General features: G+C 36.7%; 1 protein-coding gene across 1 annotated transcript in view; it reads left to right on the forward strand.

Annotated features, from left to right (window-relative positions):
* Nucleotides 1-1,335: 1,335 nt before the first annotated feature.
* Nucleotides 1,336-14,283, forward strand: part of LOC104154641 (protein MMS22-like) — a gene marked incomplete at its 3' end in the record, with an annotated part of 34,887 nt that continues 21,939 nt past the window's right edge. The window contains exons 1-7 of the mRNA XM_009696973.1: nucleotides 1,336-1,520; nucleotides 3,718-3,843; nucleotides 7,008-7,060; nucleotides 10,061-10,148; nucleotides 10,245-10,422; nucleotides 11,545-11,638; nucleotides 13,643-13,773. Coding sequence (XP_009695275.1) covers nucleotides 1,342-1,520; nucleotides 3,718-3,843; nucleotides 7,008-7,060; nucleotides 10,061-10,148; nucleotides 10,245-10,422; nucleotides 11,545-11,638; nucleotides 13,643-13,773 — 849 coding nt within the window. The remainder of the gene's footprint in view (nucleotides 1,521-3,717; nucleotides 3,844-7,007; nucleotides 7,061-10,060; nucleotides 10,149-10,244; nucleotides 10,423-11,544; nucleotides 11,639-13,642; nucleotides 13,774-14,283) is intronic.

Consider the following 14,283-nt stretch of genomic DNA (forward strand, 5'->3'; position numbering starts at 1 on the left):
AGACAAGTAGAGAACTGGCGTGAGTTGTGACCGTGAAGAGCTGCCCTTCGTGTGCTTTTTTTCCCCAGTGTTTTCTGTCGTGTGGGGCGACTTTGATACCCTAAATTGAACAGAGTTTCCCTAGAAGCTCTTCTTCTGATTTAGGGCATTCCCTTTAGCTGCTTATTTCTGCCTTGCCAGCTGTGCTAACACACCTATACGTAGGGTCCTGCTGTGAGCTGCAAGCGCTGAAGTCGTTCTTTGACTTAGGAGTTGCACAGCTGACTCTCCTGCAGGAATGTGAATGAATGGGGGAAAGTAGGACAGAAACTCTTTTTCTTTTTTTTTCTTTTCTCCTTGAGCTAATTTTTCAGTCAAGCCTCTATTACCAACCTCTAGCCACTGTGTATACTAGCTTCTGCGAGAGCAGTATCAAAAACTGTCAGCAATGAAATTGAAAACTTAATTTAGAGTTTTAATTGTGTTGTTTGCATATTGCTGTGGCACCTGTTGCCTAGTTATACTCTTTCTATATGTTGTATAAAATATAAAATCACTAATGTGAAGTATACGTGAACTTCTTTTACACAGGATCTTCTTTTTCCTTTCCTTTTGTTTCTCTTTTTTTCAGATTCTCGGGAAGTCAGATCTTTTTAATACAAGCTTCCAACTTTAGCTATATCAGAATCAACCATGCAGTCATCTTCTGAGCTTCAAAACTTCAGCATTTCAGGGTTCCATAATTATCACATGGGGTGTATTTGCTGCTTCTTCAAAGGAAGTCAGAATCAACCATGCAGTCATTTTCTGAGCTTCAAAACTTCAACATTTCAGGGTTCCATAATTATCACGTGGGGTGTATTTGCTGCTTCTTCAAAGGAACTTGAGCTGTAATGTTGCCTTGAAGTCATGGACAACCGGAGGCCTGTAATGCATGATGTATTTTCATAGCGTGGCTACTCTGGTCACAAAATGAAGTGTTGCTGAAAGTAGCTGACCCATGCCTTGTGAGGCATTCCAGCCTATTATTTTACCCTAGTGCTAGTGTAACCTCATGACTAGTCAATTTAGAGAGCTAAACCAGAAGAAAATGAACCTTTTTGAGTTTTGTAGTCACTAATGTGAATACTGGAACAGGTTGTGATGAAGGAAGATGAAGTTGCATGAAGTGGCAGACTTGTGTGGCAGGGCATGAGACCATGATTGCCTTTCTTGGTGGTCTCTGTTCATTTGTTTGATGTTACAGTTGGTCAGAGCTGTGTTCTCACTTGAGGTAAAGGATTACAGGGAGTTGTAACAATGAGAAATTTATCTGAAGAAACGCTATGTCTTTTTATCTATTTTCTGGATCAGGTGGAAACGATGGACGATGACTTTGTGGCTTCCTCCACACCCCCGTTTCTCACTGAAAGCTTGGAGATGGCAATGGAAGTGGAGAATGAGAACTCAAAGCCGCCTTGTTTTTCCTGTGCTTTTGACAACCAAAATGGAGGGAGAGGCTTCTCTACAGAGTCTTATTTAGCAAGTGGGTCTCTTAAGAGGTACGGGGGTTTTTTGAGTTACAAATATAATACCCGTCTAAGATGTTCTTTCCACTGGTGTTTGGTGCCTCTGAATGCTGACAGCGTTTCCAAATTAGTTTGTTCTTCAGTTCTTAATGATCCTGAGATCAACTTGATGGTATACCAGAGTGGAAAGGGCAACTGTGTTGATACACTGCTTTGAACAGCGTTCTAGGTCCAGTTCCTAGCTTTGTGAACTTACTTTAGGACACTTCAAACCTGGCCTGTTGGGTGACAGCATCCGAGACCCCTTAAATTTCTGAAGAGGCTGCAGCACTGCTTTTTCCAGTCAACACTCTATTCAGTGCTGGCCCTTTCTCTCTTTTCGATGTGAAAAACAAACCTGCTGTGCCCAGCTTCCCCAGGCCACTGAGCCTGTCCTTTGTAGCTTTAAGACCATCTTTCTCAAAGCTCTACCTTTGCATGCATTCTGGATTTAAGGTTCAGTGGTCACATGCATAACAAGTAAGTATTTTCTGTGAGAATCTAAAATGTGACTTTGATTTAGTTAATATCTTTACTATCTATGATCCAACTTAATTTTCTGTGCCATTTGCTGATCCTGTGGAGGTTTGTTGTTTTTCCTACACAAGTATAATCTTTCTGTCTGTCCTCCTGCCAAGCCTCATATTTTGTGTTGTTACTTTGGGATTTTTTTAAGCTTCATTTCCACAGCCTTTTCTGTAAAGCCTTAAAGGGGATTCTACTGCACCTCCCCCATTCCCTACCTTATTTATAGTTTGTTGTTTTGTTTTTTTTCTTTTTTTTTGTTGGATCAGAGCACATTAATTCAAATTGATGTCAAGTAGAGGATTGAGAGAGCCCATGTCTGTGTGAATGTATCAGTAGTGGATTCCACACTGACAAAGAAGCATTTCATGACAGAAACAATTTCATGTGAAAACTCACTCAGGAGCTTGTATGTAGGCAAGTTTCCCAAATCACTACAGTCACGATAATACTCTTCTCCTGTATTTTATTCACGTTGTCTACTTGGATTGTAAATTCTTGGAAGAACCTGCATGTGAGGGACTCCTCTGTCTTTATTATCTGCAACAGGAGTAACTGGATTTAATTGCTAAAGGCTTCAAAACAGACCAATGTTTAGGTGGTTACCAAGTGAACTACAGGCGTTATGGGAGACTGAGCCGGTTATTCAGCAGATGGCTCTTTTTGCCTCTGAGAACTGAATTGGTAATAGTGCATAGTTCAAGAAGAATATGAATTTGGTGTGTACTATAATGAAAACCAAGTGCTTGCCCAGTACATTTTTTTTTATTTTTTAAAATAGAAATATTTCTTGCATATTAGTGAATTCAGCTTCATCTACACTGAAGTATTTTATGAAAAGCAGTAGGAAAGTTCTGAAATAATTTGCTTTGACATTGTTGTTGTTATACCACTTGCTGTGATTTTTTTTTTTCTGAAAGCACATTAATGAAATATTTTTATATTTGCCCAAGAAGTAATGTTCTAACAATCTATACAGATGTCTGATTTTCTTCACTTTGAGTAAAATGGTAATTCTGATTTTACTCGTTTTTTCTTTAGCCAGAGCAAAGGGTAGTCATGGCCTAGTGTTAAAGTTATATATGGTTATAATTATAATAATGAAGTTGCATTTTGTGACCCTCATCAGTTCACCTGCCTAAAAGTGTGCTTTTTATCAATGTGCTTTTGTCAATGTGTTCTATATAAATATTATTAACTGTATATAAAGGATGTATGTTCTAGCATTAGTTATTAGGCATGCAGTGTACATTGAGACAGATTCCAAACATACACTTACAGCCAAATGTGTTATCTAACGTGGCAGCCTCTTCTGTTAAGGACAGTCTGTGTGTTATGGCTCAGCCACTTTGTAAGGATGAAGATGCTTCAGGGTGGTAGCTTGTTAATTTTTATTTGTTTCTAAAATATACTGTGTCCTGTGACTATATCATGTTTTTGTGCTCTGGAAGCTAGCAGTTATCATATTTTATGTACTGTATATCATATTGCTATAAAAGGTATGACAGTCTGTCTTTTTGAGAGCACTGTTACTCCTTCCTATCTATAGTATACATGTTGCTGATATATTGATAAAATATCAGTGGTACATAAGCCAGCTGTAGGTATTGTATTCTATAAACTTATTACTGGGGAATGTATGAATATTGTTGGTTCTATTTTACAGGGTTTTGCTGAGACTAGATCCTTCTCCAAATGACTACGAAGATGATGTAGTGGAAATGTTTGGCTTTCAGTGGGTTACTGAAATGGCACTGGTTGAGTCCTGTGGACTTCTCTTTGGATTACTTAGGTATGATAATGTTAGTGTATTTTATAATTAATCCAATTCTGTAATTATACCCACCTTAAGGATGTAACAAACTTTTCAAGTTTTTGATAGTAAAATCATAAAAGACTGTGGGCTATGCAATGCATCCAAAAAGGTTATGCTGTGCGTCGAACACTCTGGTAAGTGATGGATAAGACACAGACGGAATTATGGGAGGAAGTAACTTTTGTGTCACAGATTTTTTAATATTATGTGACTGAATAAGAAATTTCTAAGCAATGTCGTGCATATCTTGGCAATCACCAGATAAAAATTGATAAGTATAGTTATTACGACAGTGTTGTGATTAATTTAGAAGGCTCTAGCTTCAGCATATATGAATAAACTATGTAAGATTTCCTGGAATGAGATTGTGCTACCTATATAATTGAAGTTGTCTTTTTGAAGATTTTTAAGTCCTTTTTTGTGCATAAAGAAAAGTGGAGGTTAAAAATCAAATACTGTAAATGCTGGATGCAGCACTTTCTTCAATTGTTTGGATTAGGATAGCTTCAGCAATCTCTTCAGATACAGTTACTCAGTGTTTGACTAATTCAATGTAGATGTTTAATCTGGTCAATGCAAATACACAGATCACCGATAATCCTCTTTGCTACTGATAATCCTCAGCATGTACAGCACATACAGAGAGTGGATGGGAGAGGAGCTTTTGTATTATTCCTCAAATATGTGTGATATATTCCATCGTTCCTTTGATTGTAGTGGATTCTTCCATCCCTTTAGGGTATGACCAAGGGCATGACATGAAACATCATTAATAAGGTCTGGCTTACTGAAACACGATGGTATAGATGGCAGGCAGCATATTAAAACCAGTATTATTTAGCTTTGCTTGTTTGATGCAAGCTTTGACTTCACTGTGATTTAAAAAAAAAAAAATAAAAAAAATCTGATAAAGAAAGAGTTAGGAGGATAACTTAGTTAAAAGAAATACTGTATCCCTTTCAGCATTTAGTCTCATCTGTTTATTAACATAAAATCACTGGGCAGTGAGACAACGATGTAGCTGCTCTGTTGAATTAAATTGATGTTTTTCTGTAATATAAACTGCTCTGTAATTGTAATAGAGATGAACATAAGGCATAATACATTTTATTGTGGCTTTTAAGTTATTTAAGCTATGCATGTTTTAAAACCTACTGAACTGGTAGGAATAATGGATTTCAGCTAACTCTTGGCTAGGAGAGTTGGGTTGCTAAGCTGTCTTTTGGTGTGACAAGTCCCTCTGCAAAGATATTCTCTCTTTCAGTTCATTTGTTCAGTCATAAAATGGAACACTTTCATTTATACACCAGTTGACAACTGAAAGTAGGAAAGCTCCTTTTTCTGTTGTGGAAATCATATGCGTAAAGTACAAGTTACAATGATTCTTGAGGACAAGGTGGTTGTAAATAGTTCAATTTATGAAGTACAGATAATATCTATGTTTAAATACATGCTTACAGAAACCTAGTCTTTTTTAATGTGTCTGTAAATATTAAGGATTGTTATTTAGTATTTCTAAATACTGTAATAAATAATAGTGTTATACAGCAGAACTGCAAGTTAAAAACATTAATTGCATAGTGAAAAGAATTCTTACTTGTGTTTTTTTTATGTGATTGAAGATGTGTGAGTCAAAGTGAGTAAGAGCTATGTAGCCATTTAAGTGGGTATATTAAGACAATGTATCTTTGATTAATAAGCAGACGTACCAGTTTAACTGTCAGAATATTTATTTGCAAATGAAGTGATTTAATGATTAACTACCATGAGGATCAATCTTTGAGGTACAAACGCAAATTGAAATTAAAGTGACTTATTTAACTGATGATATCTTTGTTACGCTTCTCATGCCCAGTTTGTGCTTTTATTTTATCAGCCCACTGTAACCTGTCTTTTGTCAATTCAGTGGAGCTTTTTTTTTTTATCTTTTTTCCCCTGTGTGGCTCCTTTCTCACGCACTCTCTCTCTCTAACCTTCAACCTCAACAGCCCTCTTTCATAAAGTCCTCCTGCTTTAGACTTTCTTCCTTTCTATATGGTTGAAATACGTGAAAAATTCATACAGAAATTCAGCTTTGGTTTCAAAACAAAACAAAAAAGCCTCAAAACCCACCTAAATGGTTGAAGGTAATGTTTGGTAGCTGACGTGACTTTGTCCAAGGAAGGAAGAGCTAAGGGAGACAATTCTAATGTATGCCTGCCCTTTAATATGCAGGTTACAACCTGGGGTTTTGGATCCTTGTGGGCACTTCCTAGTTTTCAAATTTTTTTTTGTAAGAACATTTGGTCTGAGTTGGATCCAAGTATCCTGTTTTTGAATCCTTCCATCGTTGCTACCTTGACTGTGTAAGAAATGAGGCAGAGAGCTCCTTCCTCAATTCATGCAGCATTTTCTTTCAAAAGCTTGTTTTACACAGTTGCGCTTTTCATGTATTCAGTTTAGCACTGCGTTATTTCTGTGGAGCCTATGCTTGAAGACCTCTTGAAAATAACAGTTGTTGCAGAATATGGCTGACCACTTACCTATGTTACAACTGTTTTTAATTCACATTTGCCATGGCAGTTAGCAACTTCTTTAAAAATGCTCTCTCCCCTCCAAAACTGAACTGAGTTTTAACTTTTCTAGAGGCACTTTCTCCTTTTACTCTATTTGTTGCTGCTTATCTTTTGTGCTGAAGAAAGGCTGCTGACACAATTTACTAGTGCTCATTCACAAATGAATTTAGTGTACACTGAGTATACACCAGGAGGGCTAACTTTCAGGTTTAGTCTGTGTTCAAATATGAAGTTGTGTTACTCTTATGGAAAGATCCCTTGCAGGGAATGGCTTTCAGGGTTTTTGTGGGTCTGGTTGGTTTTTTTTTTCTCCTCTGATACTTAGCTAATCTTGTATTTGTTGTTACTGTGTTCAATGTTTTAAAAACAAGCAAAAATTCTATCCCTTGTCATTCTTTCACACTTAGACCTGTCTGTTCCCTTCCTCTACTACTCCTTCCTAAGTTACATTTCTGTAAACTTTTTCAGAAATACAAAGAAAGAAACACCTCTCACCTCTCTCTGTGCTATTTATACCTTACTAAAATGTAGTTAAACAACTTTTACCTATGTAAATACCATAAAACTTTGTATTCCTTTAATTAGGCAACAGATACACAGACTGGAAAACCTAGTACAAATGAGTTCATCTGATTTTGGTAAGTTTAACACTTAATTTGACATTGGGGTACATATCTGACTACCTTTTCATTATAGAAGTGTATTATCACAGATCACACTTGTGCTTTAACTCTTGACCAAGGGCCCATGGAGCATGCCGCAGAACAACATAAACCTGCAGTAAGGGTGCAAATGCAGGCAACCAAGTGATGTACGGTAGTGTGAAAAATAGATAGTGGAAATGTTGTGAGTCAGTTTTGGAGCCAGATCTGCCTGTATAGTAAGCGCACAGGACAATCCTGACTTTAGTGGGGAATTTCACATTAATTTGACTTGAGCTAAGATGTCATCCCTAAGGTAGAATTTGGCAAAACTACTAACTCATTTAATTAAAAATGGAAAGCTGCATCAAAACTCCCAATAACTGTTTTAGTTACAAAGGTAATGGGCTGGGACTTTTTTTGGTGTTCTCTTGGCTTACATTTAAACAAGTTAGTTATATTTGCTTAGTTTGGAGTTATTTACAAACTTAATTTATCTTTGCAGCAGGATCGATAAAATGGGATCACTACAAAACGCTTTGTTTCAATTAAATACTAAGGCATGAGAGGCAGTATGTTTCTGAAGGATTATTGCAGCCTTGGGCTTATTGTAAGTTTGAAGGCTGAATTACTTAGCAAGTTGAGAAGTTCAGTAATTACTCAGAAATAAACTGTCTGTAGTATCTTCTCATTACAGATAAATTGCTAGTGTTCTAAAAGTACGAGTGAGTATTTTTACACATTAATATTATTTTGGTTTGATATTGTCATGCTCTGCCATTTAAATCATTAGTATGAATTTATCATCAAGCTTCTTGCATGTGCTTTTGTGGATTGTATCTTAAAAGTCCAATTTTGCTGACATTTAATACATAAGTGGAAACAGCCTTTTTTAAAAAATAAATTATTTAAAATATTTAAGTTTTTAAATTTAAATTACATTTGAACTTTCATATGGGAGCTGGACACCAAGAAACTGTTCTGTAGTTATTTTTCCCCTTAAATGGAAGCATCTGCTTGGTTCTCTTCTCTGTATCCTTTTCTTCCTTTTGTCAACTAAGCTAGTAAAATAAATAACTGTTGAATTTTATGCTTTGCACCAGGCCTTGTTTATGACTTAGAGCAAGTCACTGATACATCTGTGACTCGGTTCCCCCTTTATACAAGCAGGCTAGCAGTAGAGGGGTGTCGTGAGGATTAAAATACTTAAAATGATCAGGCAGTGTGATGTTAGGTATTTTTGATGTCTTAGATAAATGCGCTATCACCACTGTTGAAAACCCCAGTTCAGAATTCTGGCTCAGTAAATCTTTGTTGTGTGTATATGTTTATACAGATATCAATATCGTACATTTAATGTAATTTCCTATCAGTCTTAATGAGTTTTGGAGACTTGGTACTGAGAACTGTGTAATGTGGAAGCCATGTAAAATCTTTTGTTATGCTCTGTGTTATTTTGTCTTTTTTTGAAAATGCCTGATCTATTCTTAACACTCTACTGTTCCTGTTTTGTTCTACTTATTTCATTGCTCAATGATTTATTACAGTATGCAAAAGATTTTGTAGTGAAATACTGTAATATAAAATTTTGCTTAAACAGAACTTCTGAGAACACGAGGATAAAATATTTGTTATTGCTACAAAGCAGCAGTAATATCTATAAATAATTCCTTTAGAACAGAGTGATTTGAGCCTCTAAACTTATGGCTCATTACGGTGGCAGTTCCTATGTGGTGGGGTTAGGCTGTACGCTGGAGTATTATGGTACTGGTACCAGTTGATTTACTTCACTCAGTGAGTGTTGCTGCTCAAAACATGTTGAGATAGGCTTGTATGCACTAAACTTTATTTATAGGGTCTGTAACAAGTAGTATATATGAACTTCAAGGTTACCTGGAGGGGATAGGGGGGAAACAAAGGGGGAGAGAGGGCAAGAAAAGGAAAGGGAAAAGTCCCCAGTGGCCAGCTGGGGAGAGGAGCAAAGGCGATGTCCGTTCCCTCTGCATGCAGTCAGTGCAGGAGGTGACAAAGAGCTTTTGCCAGGCATCTCCTCTAATGTGCTACACTTTCGTTGGGGCCCGCTCAAACTCCTCGTTTGCTGTTGCCACTTGTGATGCTGTTAACAATGATTGAGACATGCTTAATCAGGTACGAGTGTTGCAGGCTGACTGGTTGCTAAGCTTTTGTGTATATATATTATTGGGCAGTAGTTATTGGTTATTTAAATGGCTGTATCTGCTTTGTTATGCACTATGTTTCATCTTTCTCTAATGTAAGCTGAAAGCTACAAGGCAAGGTGTGGGAATAAATAAGGAGCGATTCTCACACCAGTTGCAATAGCTACCAGTGAATCTCTACTGTATCGATGGTGTTTGAGCTTGCAGGTGCAAGGTAAGGAGGGTAACACCACGAGAACAACAGCTTCAGAGGGCAAAGGAAAGGAGACACATAGCTGCAATAACTGGCTGAAAGGATACAGAGCTGCAAGTGAAAGGCAGGCTACAGGATTGTGAATGGATGGCTCTTAGCATTATGCATCTTAAGGCACTGTGCAACAGTGTGATGCTTCCTAGGAAGAGAAGTTAGAAAGCATATTTCCAAATAAGTCCACCTGCTTAAGTCCCCCAAGAGAAAAGGATGCTGAGAAATTGTTTCACAGGTGTCTTCTGAAGGTGTCTTGGAAGCAGACAGGGAGCAAGGCAGTAGGGCTGAATGATTTCTTCTATCCCTGATTGCTTGCCTCTACCACCTTTCCTGAGGATGTGTTTTTTTCCCTCTGTATTTGGATATGCACCTGAGATGACAAGATAAAGAATGGATCCCTCTGGCAAGATGACATTTAAAAGTGGGTGTTTGCCACCAGCCATCTCCCAAGTTGTCCTCAGAAAAGAGGGTGGCTTTCCAGTGGTCTGGCGTAATTAATGTGGAGAATGCATATGTTACATGAGTCACAGTGTGGGCACATCTGCTTTAAGCTATTGATCTCTTTTACTTCAGGTCAAGCTGCAAACTTGCACTCTGAAGCAGAGAGCATCAGACAGCAATGTGTTGAGTTTTTGCGTTATGTGAAAGTTTTCATCTTCAGGTGAGGTTCGCACCCAATTTATTAACTTCTGTACTCTGCTTTGTGTAGCTGCTTCTTACCCATTTTCTGATTGTGTGCCTGTGTATGTGTGTTCAGGTATCTGGAACCCCCTAAAGTGGAAAATGAGGAAATGCTCCATCCATATGAAGAACTAGAAGTGCAGTTACCATCAATGCTGGTGGAAGAGCTTCATGCTTTGACCATGCACATTGGCCACCTTTGTGAACTCCCTAGCAGTGTCTTGGCAGCATTTACTATTCAACATCAGGCAAAGGTTGATATCTTTTATAATTTTAACCTTTCTTTTTTTTTTTTTGGTATAATAGTACATATTCAACTTGATAAATTTTGGCTGAATAATGAATAATCTTCTTTCAGGCTGAAATTAAAATTATACTTTATATTGTTGGGTTTTTTCCTTTTATTAACTACGTGCCATCCCATACTTGGCAAACACATCTAATGAGCTCTAGATTTTCTGTTGTTATTTTTATTTATTTACTTTTATAGCTTTTAGAATTCTTCCTATATTATACAAATGATAATACCATTTACAGGTAGATAAGTAGGCTTGAATTAGCGTAGCACGTTAAAAAAAATCCTCGCATTTTGTCCTTACTAATGGCTAACTTTTCTGAGCTTTCCAGTAGGAGAGGCACTTTTTAAAAAATACATTCTGAAATCTGACTCAAAATAGGAAAAGATCATGCATATAAAGAAGAGAAGTACAGACATGGAAGTAGGCACTGCAACATTAAACACTAGTGAAGTATACACCATTAAGATTTGTGCACAGATAAAGTAACTAATGCTTTCAAATCTTTTAGAAGGAAAAAGAGAATTTCAGTCTTAGGTTGTATAAGCTAGTATCTGGAGAAGAATGATCTACTGAGAGGCAGTATTTTGAATCTTGCTGTTTGTTTAGTTTGTCAGTAGGGCCACCATTGAGCTGGTGAAAGAAACAGTAATTTCAAGTAAACTTTAAGGAAGAGAATATTGACATTTTGGAATTGCTTTAAGAGCACACTTTACCGTAGCAGGTTGTATGCTACCTGATACTTTTCTAGAAAGGAAAGCATAACTAAGGGTGTTATAATCTGTCAAGCTTGATTCCAGACATTGCGTTTAAATTGTAGTTAAGATCAGCTTAAAGACTTCATGAACATCCTCTACAGACAGAATTAGTTGTCAGGAAGATTTTTTGTTTGCGCTCTTTTTTTTTTTTTTCCTCTTTAACTGAATGGCATGTGTGTATATTACAGTGTATTTGATCATAGATATCCATAATGTTCGCTGCAGGCAAAATGTATGCTCACCTTCACGTGTCTTAGTACAGTATCCAGAATTTACTAAAGAAATGTTAAAAATAAATAAATGTGTGTATTTCTAATCACAGGTCTTTCCACCATCATGGCATTTACTACATCTCCACTTGGATATGAATTGGCTAATACTGGAACTTCTTCATGTACTAGGTGAAAAAATGATGAGTAAGTATGCAGGTTTTTTCCTTGAACTTATTCTTGTATGTATAACTTACCTAGATTTCTCATCTTAATTTCTCCAGAATCATTTACTACTTTTGGTAGTTTTTAAGCATAGCTATATTTAATGGAGTAAACTCAAATATGGTGAAGGCAGGTTCTTTGTGAATCTTCATGTAGCTCCAATAATAGTATTAGGAATTTGTTCTATCCAAACTTGACCAAGATTAAGAAGTTTGTTCTCAACTAATGCTTACAACATATTGAATGTTTAATAACAGTACGCTTTTTGACATTGCAAGTAAAAATGCGTTTGCAGAGATCCAGAATGCATAACAGTGAACAGCAATTTGATGAAAAAAAATGTAGGAAAAGTGGCCAAGGATAGACCAGAACAAAGAATATCAGAGAATTTATTTTGTTAACCATATGCGACACGAAGAAAATACTGGGCAAAAGAAGAAGCCTCAGTGAGAGGAGCTTGTAAAAGTACAGCAAGAAAAGGGCGAGACAATAGCTGTTCTTTGGTTTTGTTTTTTTTTTAAAAAAAAAAAAGGCTTTAAAAGGGCAAAAATTAGATTGATAAGAGTAAGCTATTCATAGAAGCTAGTTAAAAAAGGTCATGGAATGCAATTGAAGAGCCCAACTTCAAAGTAGTTCAGTTTATTTTAACAATTCTTCTGCAGTACAGAGAAGAACTCTATTTGCTTTGTGAGAATTATATCTATTGTTTGTGTCCATGCTAGCAAAATAAATCACAAGAATGTATTTTGTTCTGTAATCATTGTGTCACTACAACCAAACCTACACTTCCCCCTCCCCTTATTATAAATTATCAATGTAAGTTCCATATAGGAATTACAACAGTTGGAGTAACATTGAGATCTAGAAGGAATGCGCTGCATGTTTAGCCCAGCTAACTGAGACTGAATCTGAACTCTTGGATTAGCCTTCACCTGCTCCCGAGTGCTGTCACAACACAGCCTTGCTTGGATTAATGCATCTTCACTTTTCTGCGTGTCCATGTTACTGGCTAATGTGTGGATTGGCTGTTTGTTCTATAATTCTAAGCTGCTTTTATGATCTCTTGTGGGATAACCTGCTTTCCTTTTTTGTGGCCTTTTGAAGAAAGGATGCGAAGACTGTTGGAGGCAACTTATTGTCCAGAATTCTATATTTACTTTCTAGATAAAGTTCTGAGTAATAATGCAGTAATCCATTTTCATAAGAGAAGGCTCGTGCTGTTTAACAACAAAACTTACTAGTCAAGACAGTAGTATCTACATATATTATCATGTCTTATATTCTGATGTGCCTTGTAGAATTTCTTAGGTTCACATCTTGTTCTGCAAAATATGCTGAGTAGAAAATTCACACTGCTGAGACCAATGGCAGGATGGTGGGTTCAGGGCTTCACCCTACGTTTCCAAGAATAAAATACAGACTTGTTCTACATATCTTGTGTTCCACTGATGTCAAGGGACTTGTACTGTTGAAAAGCTTGTGGGATAAGATCTTACAGCCTCTTAACTTTACCATTTTATCTGTGTTAATGTCTACAAATGCTCAGGTTGGAATATGATCATGCCAGCTTTTTGCATCAACACATCCAAAGGAAAGTGTTAGACCTCTCCAGAATTGTTTGTCATCAACTTGCATATCTGCAAAACATGTCATGATTTCAGAACATGCGCACTGGCATGTGACAAAGAGGAACTCGCAGATAAATAAATCTTTATTCCACTGCAAAAACTGTGCCAATAAAAGGCTGTAAAGTACCAGACTATTTTACTCTCAACCAGAATAATACCAGACTTCAGTGTAATAATGGAGTAGCTTGAACTTAGAATGGATAAACTTTCCCAAAGGAGTTAGTAAATTAAAATTACATACAGCTCAACAAACCAATTCTAAAATACGTAGGAGAGAAAAAAAAAAAAATCCTGTCTGTCTTGTATTCCTACAGCCAAACCCAGGACTAAATACACCTAATTTTCTTTTGTGTTTTAGGACAAGTTGTATATGCTAACCGTTTCGTAAATCTAACCGGAGAGAATTTAACCAGTATCAGTTTATTTGAAACACACTGTGGAAATCTCATATCTGATTTAATAAGCTTGTCCATCAACAAGTATATAAAGGTAACTTTTTTTCTTTATATAGGACATGGGCAGTTAGATGCTTATACTGGGAACCGTATGAATTAGATACTGCACCAACACATAGATGACTTCTTACTGCTAAGTTTTAAATGTTATGTATGGCTTTCTATCTCCATGTTTTAAAGAGTGTTATTTGTTAGGAGCTCAAATTGTGTTATATTTATTCATGACCATCTGGCAGTTGAGTGAGAGAGTAATACTGAAATGCACTGTGTACAGAGCAGAAGTGAGTGCCACATTTCCTAAGTTCAGTGTTCCAGGTTTAATGCCAAACATGGCACAGTCTAAAAGGTTTAGAGCTATAGATGAAAAAAAAAATCTTTTCAGTCTCTCAACAGGAACAAAAAGAGAATGACTGTAATCCTGGCAGTAAGCTAACTGGACACTTACAGAATGTCGTATTACAGTTTATCGTTGCACTGCTCCTATTTCCACAACCTCATCTTTCTGTTACAATGCTTTTATGTTTGTCAAGGGAAAACTTGTCCT

The sequence above is a fragment of the Cariama cristata genome, unplaced genomic scaffold (assembly GCF_000690535.1).
Source record: "Cariama cristata isolate BGI_N322 unplaced genomic scaffold, ASM69053v1 scaffold18373, whole genome shotgun sequence".
NCBI lineage: Eukaryota > Metazoa > Chordata > Aves > Cariamiformes > Cariamidae > Cariama > Cariama cristata.